The sequence below is a fragment of the Amphiura filiformis genome, chromosome 1, assembly GCF_039555335.1.
Source record: "Amphiura filiformis chromosome 1, Afil_fr2py, whole genome shotgun sequence".
Lineage (NCBI taxonomy): Eukaryota > Metazoa > Echinodermata > Ophiuroidea > Amphilepidida > Amphiuridae > Amphiura > Amphiura filiformis.
The window spans coordinates 28,623,673-28,650,861 of record NC_092628.1 but is presented as its reverse complement, the minus strand read 5'-3'; the positions used below and the strand labels follow the sequence as shown (position 1 = coordinate 28,650,861).

General features: G+C 41.5%; 1 protein-coding gene across 1 annotated transcript in view; it reads left to right on the top strand.

The window, feature by feature from the left end:
- Positions 1–26,264, top strand: part of LOC140139292 (PHD finger protein 14-like) — a 46,611-nt gene extending 20,347 nt beyond the window's left edge. Inside the window, 7 exon segments of the mRNA XM_072161101.1 lie at positions 335–466; positions 1,162–1,315; positions 10,162–10,299; positions 12,453–12,559; positions 18,812–18,839; positions 18,842–18,928; positions 23,141–26,264. Coding sequence (XP_072017202.1) covers positions 335–466; positions 1,162–1,315; positions 10,162–10,299; positions 12,453–12,559; positions 18,812–18,839; positions 18,842–18,928; positions 23,141–23,653 — 1,159 coding nt within the window. The 3' untranslated portion in view covers positions 23,654–26,264.
- The last annotated feature ends 925 nt before the right edge of the window (positions 26,265–27,189 follow it).

Below are 27,189 nucleotides of genomic sequence, written 5' to 3'. Positions count from 1 at the left end.
TAACCAGAACCAGGAAATAGACTCAAAATAATGGCCTGTATCTAAAATGATTTCGCTTACATATTGGAAAATTATGAAAACTAAGCACTTGACAACATGGAGAAAATGCATCAATTCTGTAAACCAATTTCTGAGGTTTTGTGACCCAGATGAAAAAACCTGCGGAGGCTGTTCCATGGGTATTTGTGATTACTTGTGCTTGTCCGATGACACCTATTCTTGACGGGTCTTATGTACTTTTATAAGATTTCTTTTCTGTGGCATACTTAATTCCAAATTAATGTGAGTAGCATGTGATTGTTTCCAGCATGAATATCTTTTTTTATTTCACCAGGTGTGGTATATGTGAGGACTCTAATGATCAACATATGCTGGTACAGTGTGACATATGTGAGAAGCACTATCATCTAGGATGTCTGGACCCACCGTTGACTAGGATGCCCAAGAAGACTGCTTTCAGTGGATGGTAAGGAAGACCTTCTTTGTAGTACTGCATTCAGATTTGATAGCTAAGTTCAAAGGGACATGCCAAGATTATTTGGTACAAAAATAGTTTGCCATACTTCCAATAAAACCGTACTCACTGTGGACCTATTCCTTTTTTACACCATTGTTGTGACATCTGCTCATTACAGATGATGCTGGCTGCTCAGCAAGGCGGTTGCCAGTTTCGTTTTCCAAGAAGATCATCAAAAACATGACCAAGATTATAATGCCCCTCGTTCATGATGGTGTCTTGCTATGTTGGAAAACGAAAAGGCAACCGCCTTGCTGAACAGTCAGCATCATCGGTGGTAATGAGCAGATGTCACAACAATGGGGTACAAAAAGGAATCCGCTAGACTTATGTGCACCATGATGAGCACGATCCTATTGAGCTCAAGGAAATAGGCTATTCTAGTTAAAATCTATGCACCTATGAAAGACACGACCTGAATCTTCCACACAGGGAGTGTGATCTTCCACACAGGGAGTGTGATTTTCTAATGGATTGCCTGAATGGGTTACTTCATTTGAAATTCACACTCCCTGTGTGGAAGATTAAGGCCAAGTCTTCCATAGGGGGTGTATGGATTTCAACTGGAATAGCCCTATGTAATGCTACATTTGCTAAGAAACAACAATATTCACTGGAATCTCTTTTTTTATTTTCATTTCCAGGCAATGTTCAGAGTGTATGTCCGAGTCCAGCGACAGTTCAGAAGGTGGAGATGAAACAAATAAAGAAAAGAAAGAAGATGGGAACCAACGTAAAAAGAGGGTTATAAGAGAACCCAATAAGTTTACTCCTCAACACGATGTACGGGTCAAAAAGGTAAGAGTGTTATTAGAGAACCCAACTAGTTTACTTCTTGACATGATGTTAGGGTCAAAAAGGTCAGATAAAAATTGATTTGTTTCACACTACTAACAACACAATTAAGACTATAAAATAGAATTGACAGCATTGCGTTTGTTTGCAGAGGGTGTCCAGTAGAATTTAAATTATTCTACTTCATGTAGTCTTGATAAATATTTTCCTTGTTGTTGATACTGACAATTTTGTATAAAATAATGGAACTGAGGTTAAATGCAAATGATTGACTGTGAAATAGATTTTAGTCCAGAAATAGATTGCCTTTGGTTCATCTCAAGTTGGGTAGTGATGTACGTGTGTATTTCGGCCTGTCGCAGTTTCAATCATGCGTGTAAAGTTAATCGCAAGAGAGCATATACACACGCTGTATGTACCAAGGCTCCTGCTGGACGCGAATTTTTGCGTCCAGACGCATTTTTGTATTGCTGGACGCAATGTTCAACAAATTTCATCAACCCGTTGAGCAAGTTGATTCAGCCCAAAAATGAGTGATTATAAGCTTACCAAATTTGTGTTTGCAATGATTCTATTTTGTAACTTCATCATCATAAAAATCATGAAAATTTCTAAACCTCCATCGTGCACAAATTAATACGACTCAGTACACCGGTCGATCTTACCGCTTCCGATGTTGATTAAGATACTTCTTGCATCGATCCCGAGATGCGGAAAAACCAATAGTCATTTTGTCCCACATAAATGAATAAATAACAAAAAACCCCGATCCCCGAGTGGACTCACCCATTCGGTGACGCCACACACGATAATCACCCTTATCCTCCTTGGTTTCTAGATGAGATAGACGTGTGGATTTTTCTTTACCAACGCTAAGTATCATTACGAACCAAAGGATCGAGATATACAGTTTGTTTGTTACACTGAGGTAAAAACCAACCAGTATAGTCGCTAGGGAGATAGTTTTGATTTTTCGCTAGAAAAGTGACAAAAACGATCCAAAACCTTAGCGGGGATGTGTGTTGTCGTTCATATACGGGACAGACGTTTTCAAAGTGGGCGCCCTTAGGACGCCATTTTATTTTTGTTCTCACGTAAAACAACTATAGCAGACTAGTAAGTTACAATAGATGTTTGTACAGTACTGTGTATACATGTATGGTGAGTGATTATCGCTATGTTTATGGTGTGCTCTATCGTTATATCTTTCAGTACGCGTCTGATGACGAGTTACTGCTAAGAGTTCGTGGGTTTCGAAGGACCAGCCTGACAAATCTTCCCCAAAAGGTTTTCAGTTTTTCATCCCTTTGTATATATATTTTTATATCATACCACTACATCAGCGTCAGCCACTGTGCGTGTGGGTCTGTTTATTGGGCTTGAGCTTGTGTTCGGGGGTAGTGCTGTACGCTCCCGATTACTACAATGTCTAGGCCTTGTCAATCATGCCCTTCCTTGTGGCAGAGTGGGACCCGCATCCACTCTGCTACACCCACAGGGATTGCTCTAAATCAAATAAGTGTGCTTCCTTTTGCATAGGCTTATCGGACATCCACTTCGAGGATTTAGAAAGTAAGCGCTGCTTAGGTCTTCGACACAGACAGAAGACGAAGACTAAGAAACAGAAGCCTACAGGTAAGATTGATATGGTAGGTACTAGCGCGGGGCAAGGGCCACGCTAAGGTAACCTCTGGGGCTCCGGTCCCGGCAAGCAGGCGGACCCTCCGGGACTGCTAGCGAGCCCGAAGGCCTAGCAGCCAGCGAAAGCACTGACTTAACGCCTAAGCTAGTAGCAGGCAGCAGGGCGGTACTTGCCCTAACAGGCGAGTACCAGTCTACCAGTGAGATCTCTAGCGAGCTTCTTGCAGGTGGACACCCGCTCTCTTGCTGGCGAACGACCGTGCCTAGCACCCGCGGAGGTAGCCGGCGACGGACAGTATGCCAAGGGTACCCGGGCTTGCCTGGGTTGAATCTCTAGCATACAGCGTGCAGCGGACTTGCCTCGCCGGTCTGTAGCACGCAGCGTGCCAGTGGAACCCTGGGCTTGCCTGGGTTGAGCCACGGCACGCAGCACGCCTTGCGTTCCCCGCAAGGGTCGAAGGAAAACGTGCATGGGTTTAGCAGAGACGATACCGGGCTAACGCTTCAGGTGTAGTCTTAGCAGAACCAACTGGGGTTGTCACACGGCAGCGCCCATGGTGGGACCGCCGAGTGATTCCCTGGGCCTTGGAATGGCTGCCGGCTGTCCTCCGGGACTGGCTAGCGGCTATACCGGGGTTGGGCTCGCAGTCTCTCACGGGACAGCGACCCAAGTGCAAACAGTGGCAGCTACCGAGACGAGCCACGGCTTGACTTCAGTGGTAGCCACTATGCACGCGCCATAGCTGCCGTGAGTGGTCCGCCACACACAGCGACCTTGGGCGAGGCTCAAGAGGTTAGGGTAGGTAGTTTGAACAGCCTGGCTGATCAACAACCCACTTATGTCCTCGAGAGCCAGCAGAGCGTGGGTGATCCATTACAGTCAATGGGTCAATTACCTCTTATGATCGATCACTATCTATTCAGCGGAGCATGGCTCCATTGATTGATACTGCCTATTCAGGTAGCGAGGTGACTGATCGAGGGTATACACGCCAGCTACCCGTGATACTAGGCAAGCTCCTTTTAGCCAAGGGACAGCCAGTATAGCGGGTACCCATACACACGGCTTGATCCTCTAGCGGGAACGCCAGAGGCATGGGTACAGTGGTACGCAGCCGGAGCCCTACCGGCACCTACGCTACAACCACGCAGGTACCGCAGTACTGCGTCCTGGTTACCACAGTCTCTGTGGCAACAGGGGGAGGCGGTACTGGTACTGCTGCTCCATGGGGTTTCCCTGGTGGCGGATCCTTTCAGCGTCAGCTACCAACAGGGTATGCCCCGTGGTAGCCGCCGCAGGGTGGTTTCTTCCACGGTCTCAGCACCGTGGCAAGTGCCGCCTAGCGCTGGGCAAGCAGTACCACCAGTTGTTACCCAACCCGGCGGCGAGTGGCTAACCCTGATACAGCTCAGGGTAGGCCGCACACTGCTATGGCTAGGGCGACAGCAGCGAGAGCGTCATGGATCCCGGGTGCTATAGCTAGCATCTCGGGTCTAGCGGGAGTACTCCCTCTTCTGCTGGTGTTCAGTTGGCTAGCCACACGGTGGCGACACCTCCCTGTCCACCTTCAGATGCCCGTCGTCAGATCTCTTCCTCATCAGAGAGTGAGTCAGAGTCTGAAGGCGAGGGAAAGGAGTCGGAAGATGAAACTAGTAGCGACTCACAGTCTGATGAGACTGTGCAGCTAGCTTCAGGTATCCTTCCCCGCTTCCCCGTGAGGAACTCGCTAGCAATGGTCTGCCTGCGGACACCGCTGAGGTGATGAGCCGTGTGGCCCAAGGTTTGGGCCTGGCTTGCTCTCAGGAGGAGTCCGTTCAGGAGGACCAGGGCATCTTTTCAGTAGGATGCCCAGCTAGCGCGTCCCACACAAGGGTCGCCTGCACTTGCATTCCCGGCGGACCTCAAGGGTAGGTTTCAGAGGGCTGTCAGGCTCGCTGGAGCTTCGATGCAGCGTGCTTGCACGCTTCCACTGCGTGTTTCGCAGGAGGACTACGAAACCTACCTCAGGGTCCCTGACATGGATCCAGACGTTTAAGCGCCTGCCGCTAGCGCCAAGGCGCACGGGTCGCTCTCCCCCAGTGGGAGGAGGAGCTAAAGCTCATCGATAAGCGAGCACGCTCGCCTATCAGAGTCTCTAGCGCCGCTACCACGCTTGCCGAGCACCTCGGTAGGAAGGTAGCGAACGACCACGGGCAACGCCGAACTCTTCCGAGGTTAATCTGTTAGCGGTGCTAACAGCTAACCTCAACGAGAGTTCTATGGGCCTAGCCCATAGGATGTCATCTCGCCGCCGGGCGAATGCCTGTCTGTCCCTCCAGTCAACTTACGGCTCGACTTTGCTGAAGCAATGAAGAAGTCAGACTCGGTGGGACAGGGGCTACTTTTGGACAGGCCTTTGCGCTACGGTGGAGGACCGGGCGAAAAGGCCACCAATGAGAGCACTCTGAAGAAGTCAGAGGCTGCCCTGACCAAGGGAAGGGCAGTAAGGCGAAGAAGAAGCACAAGAAGAAGAAGTCTTCTAAGCGCTCTTCAGCGCCAGCTCCGCTTCAGCAGGACGCGCACCACAGACTACACCCGAGCCGAGGCTACTCCAGCACCTCCCAAAAAATCTGGGAAGCGCAAGAGTAGTGCTGGATCAGATGGCAAGCCCCCCAAGAAGAGCCGTTCTTCTAAGGGTGGCAAACCAGATCGGTCCTGAGGGCACGGCGGTCGACAGTCCATGCCGGCAGGTTTGGACTTCCCACAGGGATTCCCCTGTGGGCGGCCGCTGCATTACGCCCAGAGATGGCATGCCATCTCACCGGCGCCTGGGTATTGTCAGTGGTCAGTGGGGGTTACAGACTGGAATTTACCAGCCACCCCTCGTGCGCCTGCACGATTCAGAGGTCCACGGTAGTGCCGCCAGACGGCCCCCAGCGTCGGCACTACTGTCAGAGGTCACTCAGCTTCTCACGAAGCAAGCGATTGTCCCGGCTACCCCCTTTCACCAAGGGGTTTTGGAGCACTTTTTTCTGGCTCCAAAGAAGACCGGCGATTGAGAGGCCATTCTGAACCTCAAGCCGCTGAACGAGTTCATCAGGCCCAAGAGGTTCAGAATGGAGACTCTCGCTCGGTGCTAGCCTGCCCCATCAAGGGTATGTGGGCGGCATCGCTAGATCTCTCGGACGCATATCTGCATGTTCCGATCGCACCTCAAGATCAGAGGTTTCTACGCTTCAAGGTACAGGGTCAAACTTACCAGTTTCGATGCCTGCCATTCGGCTTGTCCACCTCCCCCAGAGTGTTTACACTCCTGGTCAGGGCGGTGGCAGCGCATCTGAAGCGCAGGGGAGTCAACATGTGTTGCTACCTGGACGATTGGTTCATTTACGGACGCACCCCACTGGAGACACAGTGTCTCGTGGAGTTAGTAGTCCGTACGGTGCGGGACCTGGGATTTCTGATCAACGTCAAGAAATCCAATCTGGTCCCGACGCAGACACCACTATTCTTAGGGGCCCAGATCAACCTCAAGGAGGGATCGCGCGCCTCACCCGAGAGGGTGACGAACATGGCGAGGTGTGCCCGACTCTTGGCCGAGTCAGAGGGAGCACCCGCTGTGGCATGGATGAAGGTTTTGGGCCTTATGGCCAGTATGGTAGACCTCGTACTGCATCTGCCGCTTTCACATGAGGCCTATACAACTACACCTTCTAGCCTTTTACAGGCCCAGTCGTCACTCAATATCCCTCGCGGTTCCGATGTCGGAGATCGCGCGAGAGGAACTCTGGTGGTGGACCCATCAGCCCAATTTGACTCAAGGTGTCAGGTTCCTCTGCACCAGCGGTAAAAGGCCACGTAGTGACGACCGACGCGTCAAAACTGGGCTGGGGGCCACATCCACGGGACTCAGTCTCGGCCTATGGTCGGCCACGGAGACGGAGGTGCATATCAACCTTCTCGAACTTTGGGCAGTGGAGAGAACTCTCCAGCATTTCGAGAAGGTGATCGTGGGATCTCATATCGTTGTCCAAACGGACAACACAACCGTGGTGGCCTACCTCAACAGACAAGGGGGCACAAGGTCACCACGGTTGTGCCTGCACGCACTACGCCTGATAGGGTGGTGCAAGACCAGGCAGATTACGCTGAGAGCGATGCACATAGCGGAGTCACCAACATCCTCGCGGACGATCTGTCACGAGGAAAGGTGTCGGGACCTACAGAATGGTCCCTTGCTCGCAGGTCGCCCAGACGATCTTCGAGGTGATGTACCACCCTCGATAGATTTGTTCGCATCTCATCGCAATCATCAGCTGCCGTGTACTGCTCGAGGGTCGCAGACCCACAGGCATTCGCCAGGACGCTCTGTCCGTGAGACTGGGAGGAATGACTGCTTACGCTTTCCCCGATCTCACTACTGCAAGGGTGGTGACCAAGATCGGGAGGGAGGTTTGCAACGTCATTGTGATAGTACCGTTCTGGCCGAAACACCTGTGGTTTCGACCGATGGTGGATCTACTAGCGCACAGCCGCGAGTACTCCCCGAAAGTTACCAAATCTACTCCGGATGCCCGGAGGAGAGGTACCAAGTCTACCACTAGAGCACCTGCAGTTAGCTGCATGGCCCTTATCAGGAACGTGCGGCGGAGGGAGGCTTTTCATCAGAAGCTGCTTCTCTCATCGCCGGGGTAGACGAGAGTCTACCCTCCGTGCGTATAGTCAGCGCTTGGCTCCCTACTACGCATGGTGCGATGAGAGAATACATCTCCCACTAGAGCCTCTGTGCCTCTAGTGGCAGATTTTCTGACAGAAAAGTTCAGGTCAGGACTTCCGCAGGCAACGATAGCCAACTATAAGTCAGCCATTCTCTCGATTCATCGGGATTTGAAGACGGTCGACTATCAATTCAGATGGGTCCCTAAGTCTTCTTCTCGACGGTATGTTCAACGAGCGCCACCGAAAGGAAGGTGGTCCTCCATGGGACCTCAACACAGTCTTGAGTATATTAAGGGTCCCCTTTTGAGCCCCTGTCAAAAGCGACCCCAAATACGCCACTCTTAAGGCGGCCTTTCTTCTGGCGTTGGCTTTCGGACGGCGCTGCTCAGAGTTGCACGCAGTCTCAAGTCAGCCTCCGTGATTTACTAACAACGGAGCGACGCTGTTTCTTCGCCTGGATTTCCTTGCAAAAAATGAGCGGTACATTCCGACACTCGCCCCTCTTTCTCCCCAGTATTGGGCAGGGTTCGTCAATAGCCGAAGACAGGTTGTGGTGCCCGGTGAGGGCGCTACAGCACTACCTTGGCCGAACACAAACCTTAAGAGGGGCTCATGACCGCTATTTATCACTCACGCAGAACCGCACGGTCCAGCCGCTAAACAGACTCTGGCACGGTGGCTGGTCCAGGTGTTGGTGGACTCGGGGCGGCAAAGACGCCGCCCCAAGGCCCACTCAACCAGATCTATCTCATCTTCGTGTGCCTACCATAGTGGGGTCCCCATAGAAGAGATTTGTCAGGCTGTGTCTTGGAAGAACCCGTCGTCCTTTTCCACGGTTTACTACAAAAACGTAAACCAACGACCAGGCGATAAGTTCTCCAGGGCTATTCTGCGAGATAATATGGTGGTGGGGTATCAGGTGTTTTATGGACAATCAGAATTCCAACATGGTAAGAACCAGTGTTTCTATTCTTAACCACTGAACTTTCAGTTCAGGGTTTTTGTCTGTTCACGTAGTCTCTCTGTTTCCGGCCGTGAGGGGGGGGAAATAGTTTGACCTCGCGATTACCATGCTACCCACTCTCCCGATCCTTATCAGATGCTGGCCAATCTTGTACCTCCATCCGTCGGTTACTTGCTAGATCGATCTTTCAGATGTTGATGCAAGAAGTATCTTAATCAACATCGAACGGTAAGATCGACCGTGTACTGAGTCTAGTCCCAAACAAAAAATGTTTGGTAGACTCATAACCGGTGCGATCTTACCTTTCCGATGTTGATTATCCCGACCCCGCCGCCTACAAGTTTGGCGAGTAGGGGCTGCCCAAGTCGGATAAGGGGTGATTATCGTGTGTGACGTCACCGAATGGGTGAGTCCACTCGGGGGAGCGGGGTTTTTTTGTTATTTATTCATTTATGTGGGACAAAATGACTATTGGTTTTTTCCGCATCTTTGGATCGATGCAAGAAGTATCTTAATCAACATCGGAAAGGTAAGATCGCACCGGTTATGAGTCTACCAAACATTTTTGTTTGGGACTATTTAGCAGCATATTGACCAATGGACCAATCAGCACACAAGTTATTGACCTTTCACATTTAACCACTCCCATTTTGCAACACTTCCGGCTCACCGGTCAACCAGTCAATGAATGAAAATTCTTACGGCAGTGAGACATGATAAGCTTTTGCTCAAACACGAGAGCAAAAACAACTTTCTAAATTATCGTACATTGTCAGCAAGTTTGCATTCACGTAATTTATTATTGACAATAATATTTACATAAATCTTTAAAATCCCTTGTGACAAAACCGTGAAAAAGCAAATTGTCTGTATTTTGGGTTCTTGTGATGAAAATGTTTTGATTTTCTCTAAAATAAATTACATTGGGCTATCCAAACTCCCCCTATGGAAGACATGGCCTTAATCTTCTGCATAGGGAGTGTGAATTTGAAATGGAGGTTACCTGATAGACTAATTCCAATCAGCCGTCTGCACTTCGCATGTACTGTGTTATGCTTCGTAGTGATGACTGATTAACTTACAGTCCATATCGTGACGGACTTCTGAAAATATTCAATGCGACTTTGGTTGTGCGCTATAGCGCGACTGACCTATTGTAACAAGATCGCGCTCTGAAGTTCTAAAACAACAAACTCGTTCACATGGTTGTTTTGGACATAACTGCGCATGCTCTATGCTACAGGAATCCTGTTGCAAAATCTGTCTTTTTTTTCACATAGTTTTCTCAGTCGTCAATCCAGACGGTTGACGACTGAAGGCAGCACTCGCCGCAGCAGTCTAATTACCTGAATGGGTAACTTTATTTTGTAATCTACCCCCTAAAGGTTATGACTTCCACAGGAGGTTTATGGATTTAAACATGCTGAGGAATACCCCATTTTTAGTTTTGAACAAGTTTTGTATGTTATTCAAATGTCTCCTATAAAGAAATCTCATAAAAAACTTAGAATTGATCTCTCTTTGTTTATTTAAATGTGCTCAAAGGGATTGAAAGGTAAACAGAAAGGAAAGCGAAAGGTTGTGAAAAAGAGGAAACGTCCAGAAGAAGATATTGGTGCTGCACCTGCAAAGATTCCCAGTGCAGTAGCAATTGCTAACCTTGATGATGAAGATTCACCTGAGGTAAACTATGTTCCATATTCAAATCTTTAGAACAGGATGCTGATGGTCAGGGATTCCCAACCAGTGGATCGCAACCACAGACTACTACAGACTATCTATCAACAATCAAAGTCCCTGTGCTTTGTATGCTGTGAATTCTTGCATATTCATGAGGGCTGATTGTTCGATCATGAGTGTCTAACAATCACGCCAGTGTTACGTGTCTTTCCGTTTACATGAAAGACTGTAAAAATATGCGGTATGTGCGCAGCAGTTTCGTCTGTCGCATTTCATGAAACAATCGGCCCTCGTTATTGGTGATTCTGAGACTTTGACTGTTTGTGGTTAGTCTGTAATAGTCCGTTCGCAACCCTTTTTGGGTCACAAGGTCAAAGATGTGGGTTTCTTGGTGTCCCAAGGTCAAAAAAATAGTATGACTTCAAAGAAATGGGGCTCATTGTTTGTTTTTTGTTTGTTTTAAATGATCTTACCGTAGGAACAACCCATAATAGGAGAGGGTTGTCTGTTTACAATCTATTTCAAATTCTCTCCCACTTCCATGAGACAGGGATGGAGCAAATGTTCAATCACACATCCTTTTCACCAACCACTATAGAAGTTATCTTTGCAAGCCATAGCCTTTCAAAATCAGTTGCAGCTGGATCTACATCCAAGGCTGTCTGCATGCTTTCTTAAAGCATCCATTTCCTGCTGAAGTAAAGGAATTGTGATAAGTCACATTTCCCTTTCTTTCTGTATGTCACCACATCTAGATCTTTTAAGATCATCAGTTTCAGTTTTCTCTGTTTCCATAGTTGTCTGCAAAATTTCTTGAAGGACTCTTTGTAACAATTAGTTTAAATGTCATTCCTCTTCTATTGTAAATCAATTGAAGGTAGAAACACTATCAAGTAGCATATTTGGGTATTACCTTAGGCAAAATAACTAATTCTCGATCATGAGAGGATGTACCTTCTGCGTTAGCGTACTTTTCAAAAAATAACACAATCGCACGACCTACATGACCAAACCTTGACCTTGCCTGGTAACAACAGTGTGATTGGTCAATTCTCAAAAGCTGTGTTTGCGCCATAAATGCTGGTCTTTGCGTAGTACGCTCGATGCAAATACCTGTGCGTACCCAGGTTGGCTCTCATGATCGAGAATTATATATTTTGCCTATAATTCATGTAAGCATACTCTGAGTTAGCCTATTGTCAATTCATTTTAAGTCGCTGGTAACCAGTATTTCAAAAAAGGGTGTAGCTTTGAATTGATGTGATGGGATTAAATTTTATTCAATATCTATGCTGACCAATCGGTTTCACGATTTAAATTACTTTAGGCCTATGGCCCGAGATTGCCGAGATGGCATTGAGGCAAACAGCATGCATGTGAAATGTTCCAACGGTTAATGATCGAGAATGAAAAGAACAGATTAACTTTATCATGTTTGTCTCCCTATGCATGAATGCGTATATTTATGGCCTTTATAATATTTTCTTATGTTCTTGGTTAGGTATGGGGTATTATTAAAATAAAAAATAGTTATATTAAATGAAATCCTAGCACAAATAAATCGTCTTCATTCAATTGTGCTCTCTTTAAAGCAAGTAGAAATAGCTTGTCAACTTTCAACATGGGAACACGTTATGAAGTATCTATAATTAGTGAAAAGATGTAGCACAGCGGCCGGCCAACAAAAAGAAATTGTCTATAGTAGGCCCTATACGAGAAACAAAGATTTTCTCTCTGAATTGGCCGTATTTTTACGTGTAAGAAAATCAATGGCATTATCGTGTTCACTCTAGCGTAAGTTTGGGCCCTATTTGACCCATTGGAACGTTAGAAAGGACCCCCCCGCGACTGTCAAGGTAAAATGAATCAAGTATAATATCAAGACAGGATCATACAGCTTACAGAATAAAGCTGTCTAATCCCTCAATGAAGTCTTGACAAGAGGCTAACTCTGTGTAGGCTTACATGAAGGATATAATCAGAATTAGCCTTGTATCAAGACAGGGATTATACAGCTTACAGAATAAAGCTGTCTAATCCCTCAATGAAGTCTTGACAATAGGCTGATTTCGTGTATTCGTACAGGAAGTATAAACTCATGGTATGAGACTGCAGCAGTTCTAACAATGGGTATTGTATTTGACCTTTTCTCACAGGTTCTGACTGTAAAGAGACCACGCAAAACATACACTCCAAAAGCAAGAGATGTACGCACCGATTGTACATCATGTAAACAACCCGGAGCCAACAAAAACCTTGTCAGGTATCCACAATAACTAGAATAATAAATGTATCGGAAAATTCACACAGAACTCCCCATGATTTTGATATATTTAAAGACTGGAAATTTGCAGAAAAGTGTGACTAACACATCACTTGTATCATTGGATGCATGATAGCTACACTAGTTTTCAGAGAAGAATGGCCTTCTCTTGTCTGTGGTGCATGTACACAGTGTAAACACGCAAGTACGGTCCCAATTGTCTAATTCAATAGACCTTTTTGGTAAATGCCATTAACCTTTGCTGGTAGATCTGTGATGTCGTCACGCCGGTGCGCATATCGTTACTGCACACTTCACTGCTTTGCAGTGACGTCAAATGACGTCATCTCAGGTCTACCCGCAAAGGCATGAGATTTACGGAAAAGGTCAATTGTCCCAGCATCATTATAGCAGACTGGTAATCTGATTGGCTGATTTCAGACGAAGCTGCGTTTGGCACTCATGAATGATTTTAAAGGGAACACAAATTCCTGCCTATGGTGCTCATTACAAAGCCAGGTGTGTGTGCGTCAATCAGGGCAAGAGAGCTGTTTTTCTCTGGAAACGTGTGTAATATTATTCAAAATTTGACCAGCTGTGTGAATTTCCCAGACATCAAATGAAGAGCTTTGTTTCAAAACCCCTTACATCCACTTGAGCAATTTGAGAACACATCAAAATTCATCAAAAAAATCACTGATATAAGGGGTTTGCAACAAAAGCAGTTTGTGGCGGATGCTTGGGTAGGATGAGCATCCCAGCAAAAACTGCTTTTGTTGAAAACCCTCTTATATCAGTGATTTTTTTGATGATTTTATGATGTGTTCTCAAAATTGCTCAAGTGGATGTAAGGGGTTTTGAAACAAAGCTCTTCAAATGGTCCTCATCATTCAAGTTGTTAGAAAGTAGAATCTTGTTTCATTTTATTTAGAGAAAGCAATGTACTTAATTTCAGATCACTTTGAGTTTTAAATTGTCTTCTTATTTCATACAAGTGTTCTGTATAACTTTCACATTTGAAAATGAAAACAGATTACATGATTTCAAATTGTGTCAATGAGTCAGTTCTCCCATTTTGCATCCACAAACAGGGGTTTATTTACTGTGGCTTGATGATGTCAAAAGTGTTAATTATGCTATTTTTTATATTTTCACCAAAGTGAGGAAGATATTTAGGTTTGTGCACAGTGGCACAGCGTAATTTAACAGAAAATACTACATGAAATCTGTGAAAAAGCAAGCTCATTTTGACTCAAAATATATATTGGCCATTTCCAATATATTTTCAGCAAAATGCAGTGCCAAATCTTTTATCTTTTACCTAATATTTTGCCAACTTTTCTCATTATTTTCCTTCAAGGATCATAATTTAGCAGTATTTTGACCTGTTTACTGGTGTACATTTCTCAATCGCGATGAACATGTCCATCTTGAATTTTGGTGATGGTGTTCCTAGATAGCGTTTTTGTTATCAAATCAAATCAAAATTATCAAATTCTATAAGGGCAAATGGTTTAACTGACTTCATTTATATCTTGCAGCCAAACAAATCAGGTCCACATTGAATTTGTATGATGAATACCAACAAAGCAATTTTACAATAGTGGTCGCCACCCAAATCTTAACCCTAATCGTAACCCTAAATGAATGCTCATCTCAAGATACTGACATAGAGAAGATAACGTACCCTTCCCAGAATCCTTTGCAACATGATACATCCCATCATTTCATCAAATGACACTCCCATTACTTTTGTACAGGTTCTCTTTGTTTTTGTCAATAGACTGGTTAAACATGATCGATAGTCAAGTTTGCAAGATCTGGATGTGCTCAGTTCACAGAAGCATATTTCGTAACTATTCTGTCGGTCTGTGTCACGTCACTTCCGGTTGATGATGTTCGAGTGAAAACAAGTCCCTGATTCGATTTTTGTTGATGATTTCTGTCATTGGTGTAATGTAAATTACGATCGCAAATAGTCAGTGGAATCAAACAACCGTTTCTAAGTCTTCAGAGTGAAAGAAACTTACTTGATTTACCGCTTATATACTGACAAACTTAAAATTAAATTCCATGGTCGAGTGTCGCTTTTTTCCGAAATTGAATGTCACTCCAGCAACATCGATATGTAGCCTCCTTCACAGCCGGTTTCTGTTGTTCACAACAAACTGTGAGCCACATGCAGTTTGGGCCCGAGACTAGAGATAGCCCGGATGTCCGACCGACAGAATTGACCCATGTGGCACAACATAGCAAATCAGTAAAGAAAACTAAAATGGGAGAAATGCATTATTGGAAGTGTAAGATATTTTCTCTGATACTGTATCCTGATGATACTAACCCTTAACCCTAGCCCTAATCATATTCTCTTGGGGTGGCATCCATTATTCTCAAGTTCTGCTGAACTAGCTTACATATTGTGTACTGTAATCCTTTGTGTTCTTGTTGACACATTTTGCACTTCAACATGAATTTTTATTTTGAACATGATAACAGGGATTTTAATCATCAGTGATTTCTTAGTTTAGATTTTGTTATATTTGATTTTGTTAATTATCATGTTGTTTGAACTGGAGTCTTATCTGATTGATTTTGAAAAATGCATTTATCCTTTAAAAGTGAAAACAACAAAATAAATTGTACAAAAGATCCCCAGTCATGTAGTCAAAGTCAGATCAGCTGAGGCCAAGTTTGTTTCCTGTCGCTGATTTCAGAATCCAGAAAAAAATGACATTTTCAAGAAAAAAATTATCCCCTCGACTGTTGCTTCCTGGGTTGTATCGTAATGTGGGTGTGATATCCGGCCACACAACAGCACGGTTTCATGGCTCTGACCACACTGTTGGTAACCCACGCTTTAGAAAGGGTGGATTTGAAGGGACCACAAAATGCTTAAAAGGGTGGGTTTAAAAAATTTCTGGTTGAAATGTGTGTCCAAATATAAAGCGTGGTCACTGATAAAAAGGGTGGGTTTAGAAGTCAACAATTGCAATCTCAAAGCTTACTGTAATTTCCGATTGAATGACACTAAAATGAAACACAAAAAAAATATGGAAATCCCATTCTGTTTGGTCATCCGAAACTTCATTATATGTAATTCTCTTTGGATGCAAATCTGCACCTCCTGGACCACCATAACCACTTATCTATGATCAGCTCAGTAACTACGTTTAGAAAGGGTGGGTTTCCGAGTTTTGGTATAAAGGGTATAAAATAAAAAGGGTGGGTTTGAAATAAAAGGGTGGGTTTGTATCACCACTGCCAACTATGGACCAGCGCCCGAGGAAAGATATTGGCAATTGGGATTGCCATCCATCATAGGGCGGATAAAAGTGGTTTCCCAAGTAAAGTGTTGGATGCGTGCCGTTAGACCAATAGGCCTATAAAATAAACGCCGTGTCAGACAAAAGTCTTTGAACATGGCAAAAGTTGGAAGTTAGTACTTTATAAAATAGAAATACTCGGAGACTCATAGGGCTGGATGGATAGCCTAGATGGTATAGCACGGGTCTGGTAAACCAGAGGTTGCCGTTTCATTTGTTCCCCTTCTTATTTTATTCTCATGCATTTTGTTTACAAGCAATAAGAAATCAATAAATCCTATGAACATCAAATTGATAATGTACATATCTAGCCTATGTTGCACTAGTTTGACAATATTGTGGTTTGAGACATAATTTACCAGAAATTCCAGTTCTAAAAATATAAAATAAATAAAAATAGAAAAATGCATTTCACATTTTGGATTTCAGACCATCTACTACAGGAAACCCAACTTTTTTCTAGCCTGATCCTGATATAGCAAGAGCTAGACAAAAGGCAACAAAAATTAGCATTCAAAGCAATATGATAATTTATATAACACTTTGTAATCATCAGATCTTGCAAACAGTACACAGAAAATAATATATAAAGATGATGCTAGTAAACATTAAGTAAATTGATACAAAATGCACATATGCATCCCTGTAATAGGTGTTAAGTTTTACATTCGCCGCAGTTAAGCTATCGTTTTGTTTATTTCAGTTGCATAGTCAATTCTTGTTTTACCAACCTTCGTTGATTTCTCCCCCCCTTTTAACATCAACCCATATTCTCGCATGTTTTTTTTTTCAGTTGTTCTCCATATTTGATGATATCATAAGGTTAAAAGGAATGGAATATAGCTTGATTTCATGGAAAGCCATAAACAGAAATTAATCTAAAATAGATTATTTTGTACATGGCATTCTGTATATTACTAGAAAATCAAATGGAAGGGAAAACTGGGTAATCGCATATCAGTGCTTATCTCCCCATAGTGAATGGGTCAAAAGATTCTTTGTAATTGGCTATTCTAGTTAAGATCTATACACCCCAGAAATTTCATTTCCAGACTTTGCAATACCATGTATGATCAACCTTGGTAAACACAGCGGGTCTACAAGCAATATGTAGGTTTATAGACTTTATAAAACCTTGCAGGGAGTGTGAATGTCAAATGGGGTTACCTGAATGGATGACTCCATTTCACCTCAATTTAGGTAGTGATGTAGAGGTGTGCATATTTTGATGGTTGCAGGATCAAACTGTGTGTGCTAACTTAATAGCGTATACATGTACGTACAAGGGTGGCTTGTCAGCGCCCTTGTGGTGCAAGAGACTAATGCCACTGCCAAACTAGTGGCGAAACTAAGTATAGTCTTCAGCACAACCCATTTATACACATGGGTGGAGAGGAGTGAATTGCAGTTAACTGCCTTGCTAGCTCAAGGGCAAAACATGCACATGTGTGTGCACTTGAACTTATGATTTTATGTTTATCAGTCCTATGCTCTACCACGTACTAGACCACATGTGCCCTCAAATTTTGTGTACCACACTGCCCACCATGCATGTCAAACACACAGCAGAATTTCCCATCATATCTGTCATTCATAGTTGGTCTTATAACCCTGGAATTATGAAAAATTTTGTACCTCATAACTGCTAACTTGTTGGTAAAAAGAATAAATATTTAGAATGGCAAATATTTGACAAGTCCATCATGTTTACTTTTAATTGAGCAGTTAAAAATAGGCTCCTAGCTTTATATTTCATGTTTGGAAAATTGAAAAGATTTGTTGGTTTATTCCAAAACTGAGCATTTTTACAAAATTTGGACATCCCAGATGGATTTGTCGAATATTTGCCATTCTAAAAACAATGGAGCAGTTACGAGGCCCAAAAGAGTCCATAATTCCAGGGTTAAGACCAACCATAAACTGACACCAATTTGACCCCATATAGACATTTGATGGGCATGTATTTACTTTGTCTCATGATAACCCATTTTCTTTGCACTTTCACATTGATTGTTTTTATTTCTTTATTTGTTTTATTTTAATTAATTCATTTAATATTCATTTATCCACAAGTAAGTAGTTTTGCAATTGAATATTTTAAGTTATGTTGTTGTTGTATTATCATAATGGCTTTTGCAATAAGACTTGCTTTGATCTGCACAGTTTTTGAGAATTTTGTTTGAAGGCACTATATCCAATGACAGAACATAATTTCAACACCTCAAAATATTCTCCAATTCATTGGAATCATCTTGGGGTAGCATGTCCCTTCAGCATTGCCAGTAACATGGTGACTCCGGGTCGAAATTGCCGTCCACAAAGTTCATCCTCATAGGGTTTGTGTGTAAAATTGGATCAACTTCCATGTTTTATTGTAAGAATCCAGAGGTGGGTGATTTTGATGTATTTGATGGGTATTTTGTTTTACGTACACATGTTTTAATTGTAAAGCGCCTTGTGGTCTTTGATGTAATGCGCTATATAAGAATAAATTATTATTATTATATTATATTATATTATCCCAAGATTCAAGAATACATGAGATCTGTATTCAATTTCGGTATTAACTTACGATCACATGCCCCATGATTCTCGTAATTCAACATTGAAATTGACCAAATTTTACACACAAACCCTATAGGGATGTTCTTCACAGACGATGATATCCGACCACAAGTCTCTATATTACCCACAATTCTTGAGGGGACATGTTAACCCCTAGAATCATGATAACAACAAATTTCCCAAATGCAGAAATAGCCATTTGTCTTTATGCCAAAGCCACAATGATATTATTGTAATAGATCATCCATCACCCACCCACCCCAATTCATCTTTTGAACACCCACCCATTCAGCCACCTGCAGCTGCATGCATTGTGTTTTTAGTTTGAATCGCTTTTCTGTTTTCTGTGCATCTTTTACCTAAGATGTGACGGTTGCAAGCGTTGCTATCATTTTTTGGCTGTCTAGATCCTCCGTGCAAGAGCACTCCCAAGATCAGAGGCTATCAGTGGTTCTGCACAGACTGTGATACCAACTCTGAGGTAAGTGTACGCAGCAAGCAAACAGCGGTTAAAGAGATGCAAGAGGTTATAGACAGAAGGATGAGAAAGGTAAAGTTACGCATGGTAAGGGGTTAATATGTGCATGTATATGGAATAGATAGTATTGGTGAAGGCGTTTGTACTTAGATTGCGCATACCCAAACTTCACTGGAACGGATTGTGAGAGTCGGGGGTAAACAACCTGCTCTTATTAAGACTGACTGTGAGCTTGGTGCACAGGTGTGACTTGGCACATGGGACCAATCATGACTTGAATGTCTCTTCCTTTACTTTGTTCAACTAATAAATGAGAAAGACTCATTACATCATGGATTGATATAGAATCATTGGAATGGTGTGCACGAAGTTGGGCGCAGCACTCAGACTATAGTTCATATATCTTCCCGAGTCAGTAAAGTAAAACCAAATATATATCTTTATATTTAAAGATACAATAAAAAACAATATCTAATTTACTGACTCGATAAAGCAGGGATGTCAGTTTTCAGGCAATTGCCTGATTTCAGGCCCTTTGCTACTCCAAATTAACGCACTTTTATTTATTTTCAGCCCATTTTGAGGCTTTATAGCCCAAATTTACGCGCTTTTTCAGGCTTTTCCTGCCAAGTCACTTCAGGCCACTTTCATCCCTGGATAAAGATATACGGCCACGCGTTTTGAACTCGCCACCCAAAAATGGTGGTGTTGTTACGCTTTTCCAAATCGAGACTCGTTCAAATTGTTATATCTCTGCTTAAACGAAAGGTATTGAAGTGTGTTTGGTGTCATTTTGTAGCTATATAAGTGCCCTAACAGACCTCCAAAGGAGAATTGTTTATCAGCCAAGATAGTGGAGTTAGAGTTGTTTGAGTTCAGAATGACCGAGGTGGTGGATGAGGCGGTGGCGGATGAGGCGGTGGCGGTATGTGCAAAGTCTATGGGAAATAAAGATTTTGTGTGTGTGCGTTGAATCAACTGATCATATCTTTGCATCCATATGGGCTACAGACATGGTTAAGAGCTCTTTTGAAAGATTATTAATTCTGCTAATTGTTTTTAATCATTTTTAACTCTTTATGATTGGTTTAGTCTATAAAATGCAAACTTTTATGTACAAAACTACCCGTTTTCATATTAAACACTGTAGTAAGCAATGCGGATGTCTTCAAAATCTAAAAGTTGCTGTAAATTTTTAATTACTTACCCTATCATAGTCAAAGTTTACATTTTCTGAGAGGAAATTTGATGAGGAATCTAAATATGGACTTACTTTTTTTGTATGGGTTAGGGGTAAAATGTTTCAGTTCAAAATATGTTGAATTGTAAAAATAATTTGAACCTATTTTGGGACACCCTGTATTCGAGATTACCAAACAGCTGTGATTTTTTTCTTCCAGAGTCAGTAGGCTCCCCTAACCTCTAACCAAATCAATGTTGTTTACTTTCAGTTTATAACTGCAAGTTAGTAATAAGCAATGCATTAAATGACCCATTTTTTTTTTTTTTTTTTTATTCCACCCTGTATAACTTCAAGGTCACCCTGTACAGTGAGTTGAAATGTGTATATTAAAATTGCTTTTGCCTTCAGCTTTCCAAAAATGTATACTTTTGCTAGTTTAGGGTTGATAGTTGTGGAGATATTCTAATTTGAAACTTCATTGGTGTAAAAATTCATAATATTTGTGATGTAACGCTAAGGGTGGCAAGTTCAAAACACATGGCCATACAGACTATAGTTGCGTTATGCAAGTTGGCTGGTTTGCCCTTATGAGTTTAAGCAAACATAAGTTAGAAATGATTTTTGCCATTTATAAGTTGAACAAAGTATAATGATGAGAGTGCAAGAAGGTAGCCTGTGAAAATGAAATAGTTGCATAGCTGCTTCATGTGAGAGCATTCTTTATAGTGTAGCAAAGCTTATTGCAGCATGTTGTTTTTCTCTATTCATTCCCAATGACCAATAACCCATTACAAGTTGATGCTTGGATATTCAGAGATGTCACATTTCCGGATTTATTCGGATTTCCGGATTTTGGGGATTAAAAAAATTTCCGGATTTTTTTTTAAATTTTTTTTTTTTTAATTTTTTTTTTTTTTCGCTTTTTGAGTGGCCCTATTGTCTTATCTTTCTGCTTCACATATATCAACATCAGCCATATTGTCCATTTTTTTAAGAGTGTCTCTTGTACATAAAAGTATAGGAAACTGAAAACTTTAAAGCATGTTTTCTGGAAGAAGGAAGCACTTTTTATTAAAAGTGTAGAACAAGCCAGGAGCTTTGAACTGTTCTTTTTACCCTCTGAAATGGCCTTTACTGTGGTGCTAAATGTGCTTCGCCCCCTCGACCCCTAACAGGGCCCTTAAGTGGCCGTGTTGCGCGAGAGCTTCGCTCGCTGCGCTTGGCAAGTTCAGGATTTTTTTGGGTCAGCCTGTGACATCTCTGGATATTGACTTGGACCTTTTATATTCCATTGAATAATAGACAGTTTGTTGTAATAAGGCAAATTGATGCTATTGGTTGTCTGTGCATGTGAGATACCATAGACGAGAAGAAATCTGAATTGAAATTTGGACTTTTTTAATCTAGTCAGTTCCTCTCAAGTGCATTGAAACTTGACCTTAACTTGTATACTCTAGGCAAGTACCCTAACTACTTAAAATGGGCTATTATTAGTTGGAATCCATACACCACCTAGACAGTAAAAATGTAAATAATGGGTTAGGTGCAATGTGTGAAGCTTTTGACAAGTTACAGTGCGTTATTTTCAATAATGGGTCATGAGGGCAATACAATCTTTGTTACCGTTTTAGCAAAGGATTCCATTTTTACCAATATCACAGGAGGCTCCCGTTTGAAATTAAAGACTCTTTGGCAATGAAGTCTGGCTGCTGCAAAAGTTACTTGTTTTATAATTTTGTGTATGTTGCAGGGACCTTACTGCTTTGTTATTCTATATTTTGTGGGGAGAAGATGAATGGGATTTGCATGAGCCTTAGCTTGTAATAATTTAGTTCTGTTCAGTTCAGTTTTACTCAGTTCAGTTTTGGTTTTAGTTTAGCTTAGCATCTCTTATTGTGTTCATTGGGACAATTAGAATAACTACTTCAGATTCCAGAAAAAATACAGCACTATTTTTTTTTTGATTGACAAATTGTTATCCTGTTTTGCCAAATGAAATATGTCTAAATCCTAATCCTTTAGTTAACACCAACTGGCAATTAAAGCCACGTTGTAATATTTGCAAATGGAGGGTAAACGGATTTTTTATGTTTTCTTACAATTGCAGTCACAAAAATAAAAAAATATATGCATTCAAAATCTTGAGTATAAGCTTACAGTTTGCTCTTAATTTTGATATTTTATGTTAATTTTGAAAATGAGATTAATAAATTTCTTTTCCAAAAATTAGAATGCATAACTTGAAATTAGTCTTTGTGCATGTCTTTGGGCTTGATTGTCACAGCATACAAAGAACATGCTAAAAATGCATGTTTTTGGCCCTTATATCCAAAATTTGGCCAAAGAGTAACATTTGACTTTTATTGTCAGGTAGGTCTTACTAAATAATTAGGATTTAGCTATGTTTCTTTTAGATAAAACGGGATACTATTTTGTAATCAAAAAGAAATTGCTGTATTTTTCTGGAATTTAATGTAGTTATGGTTTGGTTCATGTATGTTTTGTCTGTGTGTGGGGATGGGTAGTGAAAAGGACATCTTGTTTGTTTGCACACCTCAAACTGCAGAATAATATCCAAATTTAAATGGTCTGGGATATCTTTATGTGCAATGGACTAGAAACACTTTGTCAAAAGTTATTTGAGCCCTACATCTGGTGCAAGATAAACAGATGATAAAAACACTTAAATTTGATTTAATTTTTAGAATATAATAAGCACCATCTTTGTATGAGTACCTTTGTAAGGTGCAAAATCTAATTTTGTCCTGTAGCGCTATCGGTACCCTATAGGTGCCATTGGAAATCTTTTGTACCCTGAACAATCACCAGGGGTATGATAGAAGAGTCATCGGTACCTAACCAGTCACCGAAAGCGTTATAGGACCAAATTTGATGTGGTGCCTTAGTTCCCAATGGCATCCGAATTAAGTGAAATAAACCTTCATTAAAAACAACAACATACACTAATTTACTCAATTTATGTGCATGTAATACACTAATTTATGGTAAATATTTGACTTTTCATTTTGCAGAGTGATAGTGATGTGATTTCAATAGAAGAAATGGATGTAATAGAAGAGGACCCACCAAACCACACGTCTACACCTAAAGTACCAAAAACAAAAGAGAAAACTATAAAAACACCACCTAAATCAAAAGCCAAAAACACTACCCCCAAATTGGCCACAAAAACAAAAGGCACTTCAAAATCAGCGGAAAAGAGCAACAGTAAGAAAGCTAGCACCAAAAGTAGTAAAGTCAGTAAAAAAGTAGAGAATCCAAAAACAAAAAGTGGCCCTTCCAAGTCAGCTGACAAGACAAGTCCAAAGTCTGTGGATAAAAGCAGTCCAAAGTCGGGGAAAAGTACCCCTAAATCAGGGAAAAGTAGTCCAAAAGAGAAAAGCAGCTCCAAGGTTCAAGCAAAACAGACTAAATCCAAAGATACAGTGAATGGGGATGATGGAAAGGGTAGTAAAACCAACTCAAATTCTGCCTCTGGGGATGAGGTTGATATAGTTGAAGCTGAGGAAATTTTGTTAGATTAAGCATGATTTAGGGCGGGCTATTTTTTGTATTTTTTGTGAGACTGATTTTACTTATTTTTATAACAAATTCATTTGTATACAATGAGCTCAGTTTCCTGACAAACTTTGTGCAAGAGTAAAATTTCTTTTAAGCAATTTAAAAAGATGAGTTACTGCAAAACTGCCTGGTTTTTCAGCTTAGCCTTTTTAGCTGCTCAAATTTATGTGTCAATCCATCTTCAACCCAATTTTGGGTCATTTTTTCTAATTTTACACCGTTTTTCAGTCTGTTATTTGCTCCAGCTACGGTGACACTTTGTGACGTCACAAATTCCATTCGCTGTCAGACGAGGTTTGTGTGTGAGATGGCAATGGAGTAAATAAATCTGCAATCAATACAGCCTTGATTTACTAAGAATTGAACTGGGCACCTGTCTGATCAAATCACACTAACACCTCTTCAAAAGTGACAGAGGTGTCAACGCAGGTGAAACAGATAATATGTATTTCGGAAGTTTTTTTTCAAATCAATCCAGTCTCATGCCCGTCAGTTAAACAGTAATGAGTGTTAAACAGTAGGACCATGTAAAGTAGTGACCAACTTGCAGTCATTCCATGTATGATGGGCTTAAACCAGTGTTTCCCAACATTTTGTGGACACAAAGTCAGTCCTCTATCTCACAACCCATGTCAGACCTGTGTCATGTGTGCCACATTGACCTGGATAGTCTCTCAACTCCTGGAGGTTGTAACTGACTTGTTGGGAAACACTGGCTTAATCAGTGAATTAAACCTAGAGAAATTTTATACAACTTATTATGAATCAATGTCAAAACAATTTCTCTTCTTGGACTATGCCATTTGAAATCCATTCACCCTATATAAGACATGACCTTAATTTTGTAGGGAGTGTGAATTCCAAATGAGATTATCTGAACGGATGACTCTATTTGAAATGTACACCCTCTGGGTAGGAGATTAAGGTCACATCTTACATAGGGGGTGTATGGATTTCAACTGGAACAGCCCAATGCTGCACATTGTTGACTCTGACAATCGTGATATACACACTTCCTTTTCTGCTATCATGGTGCTGACCAATGTGGTTTTTTTTCAATGCCATGGGACTTCAATTCGCCAGCGAAGTGTTACGTGTAATCCGATTATCACCATGTTAACTGGATCACGCTTTTGAGTTCTGCACCATGATCGAAATGATCGCAACACAAAGTCTATGGCATGTACTACCAATTCCAAAAGGTGCGTGATCCAGTTACCAGGGAGTTATGTATTAAACCACTTCACTGGCGAATACTCGGTATTGTAAGTGTTTTATTGCTTGAACAATTACTAAATTCTGATTTGCAATGTTATTGCTAATTTTGAAAAGTGTCAATAATTCTGATCCTTTAATTTGTTTTAAGTAGTGTATGAAGAAAAGCATTTGACTAAAGTAAATTTTTTATTACTTCTGTGGTCCGGATACGCACTGTTGAGTGGCGATTACGCAGAAGTGGTGAGGTCTCCTCCTCTACTACGCGCTGACAACCAATAAGTCAACCATCTTGTTGTCAAGACCGTTGATCAGCCAATCGGCATGACTGTTTATCATATCTGTGTTAATGCTCGTGCACAGCACACACTACGGAAGTAATAAAAATAATTAATAAGAATTAAATCTGGAAACTGAAGAAATGTTGTAGTGGAATTTGGTATTTTTCCATCCATATTTGATTAATCATTCTTTAGGATTTAAAATTGCTGTATGCTATCAGTAGCATCTGTGAGGTTTCGACCCACAATCTTGCTCCTGGACTGAAGTAAAAATAACAAGATTCCACTGAGACTTATGAATTCTAATATACAACACTATACCATAATTCAGTAACCGCAACTCAGGATACTGAGATGTCATAATGATTATTTAAGAAGGCTGAAGTCTTGCTTCCAGGACTAACTATACCACAAAATCTGAATCGGCAGAATGTCCTTTTTTCTATCAATAGCTATCAATACTGTAATTACAGAATGATGGAAAAGCAAAGCATCCCTATAGTTTGTTCAACTTTCATATATACATGTATGTTGCAAGACTCATAACATTGTGGATTGATATACACACAGTTGGACGCAGTACCTTCACCATAACATAATGGGTGACTGACTGAATGTGAATTTACGCTAAAGTAATTTGGGACTTGCTTTATTGACACTTACATTAACAAAAACCTAATAATTTTGGTTGAACAAAGTATAGGAGATGTTTCAATTGCTTATTTTCCAGAAACGTCATTGTTGATCAAAATCTGACGGGTTCATTATCAGTAACTTGATACTGAAAATTGGTTGATCACGATTGCTTGAAATCATGTCATATGTATCAATGAAAACTAGGAAACTCTATATGTGTAGTAATTATGTGCAAACAAGTGTAATGTTGTTCTGTGTTGTATTGGTCAATTGGTACTTGGCAATATTTTCTTTTCTTAAATTTACTAGAAGTGCTAAATATCAAATTTCAGCACATACTGTCCATCACCTAATCATTGTGGTAAACTTTCTTACTTATGTGCCAGCTGTGATTACCTTAGGGATTCAATCATGTTTCACTGTTGTTCATCACCGATTAACAACGATGTAAGTAAACTACGCAGACAGACACGCAAGTTGTTAATTGGTGGTGAACAATGGTGACACATGATTGAATCCCTTTCAACAACGAAAACAAGCTAAAGATCCTTGAATTCACAGGATTCTTTCAACGCAACCTTACAAGAAGATCGGTGATTTCTCTGTTGATATCAGCAATAAGAGTAAAGAATAGAGCGGTATTTAAATTTAAATGTTTATTAGCTGCTACTTCCAACATATTAAGGTGGTTTTTATGCATAAGTTCCAGGCATGACAAATTTTACACGCTATCGCGCAGCGGATACGCGTAACCTTGTGTATACGCTACTGGACTGTACTGGATTCATCGCCAATTAACAATGCTTGGCTCCTGTACAAAGGTATAGGAAGAGTTGTTGAATAACATTTTGACCATGTCTGTACACTGGGGGAATGGGTACGTGGGGGTGGGAGAAAACCCACTTTTATCATTAGGGGAACACGCTGTAATGCAAACAAAGCGGAACATGACATTGAAAATGTAACGCACAAAAAAAGGGAAAAGCATGGAAGTTCCTGGGGGAAGTTCAAGGGTCCAGCCAATGTTTTGTTATTGATGTTTTGTTATTGAAATTTGCTACCGTTGAAAACTTTTTTTGTTATCCTTTGTGAAGACTATCAAAATGGAAATGTTGCAATACATAAAGATACATGTAGTAATACTGACATTGAAACATTGATCCATGCTAGATACACACAAGCCTAGACAGACAAAATACACAAGCAACAAATGAAGAGCTTGTTTCCAAACCATGTTAAGTCCACAAACACGTTTCTGATTTACCTGTGCGATATTGCAATGAGTTGTGATGCTATAGGTATAGTAATTTCAGTTGGATGCACCATTACAAAGCAAACAGTGGATGGATGCACAGTTACAATACTGT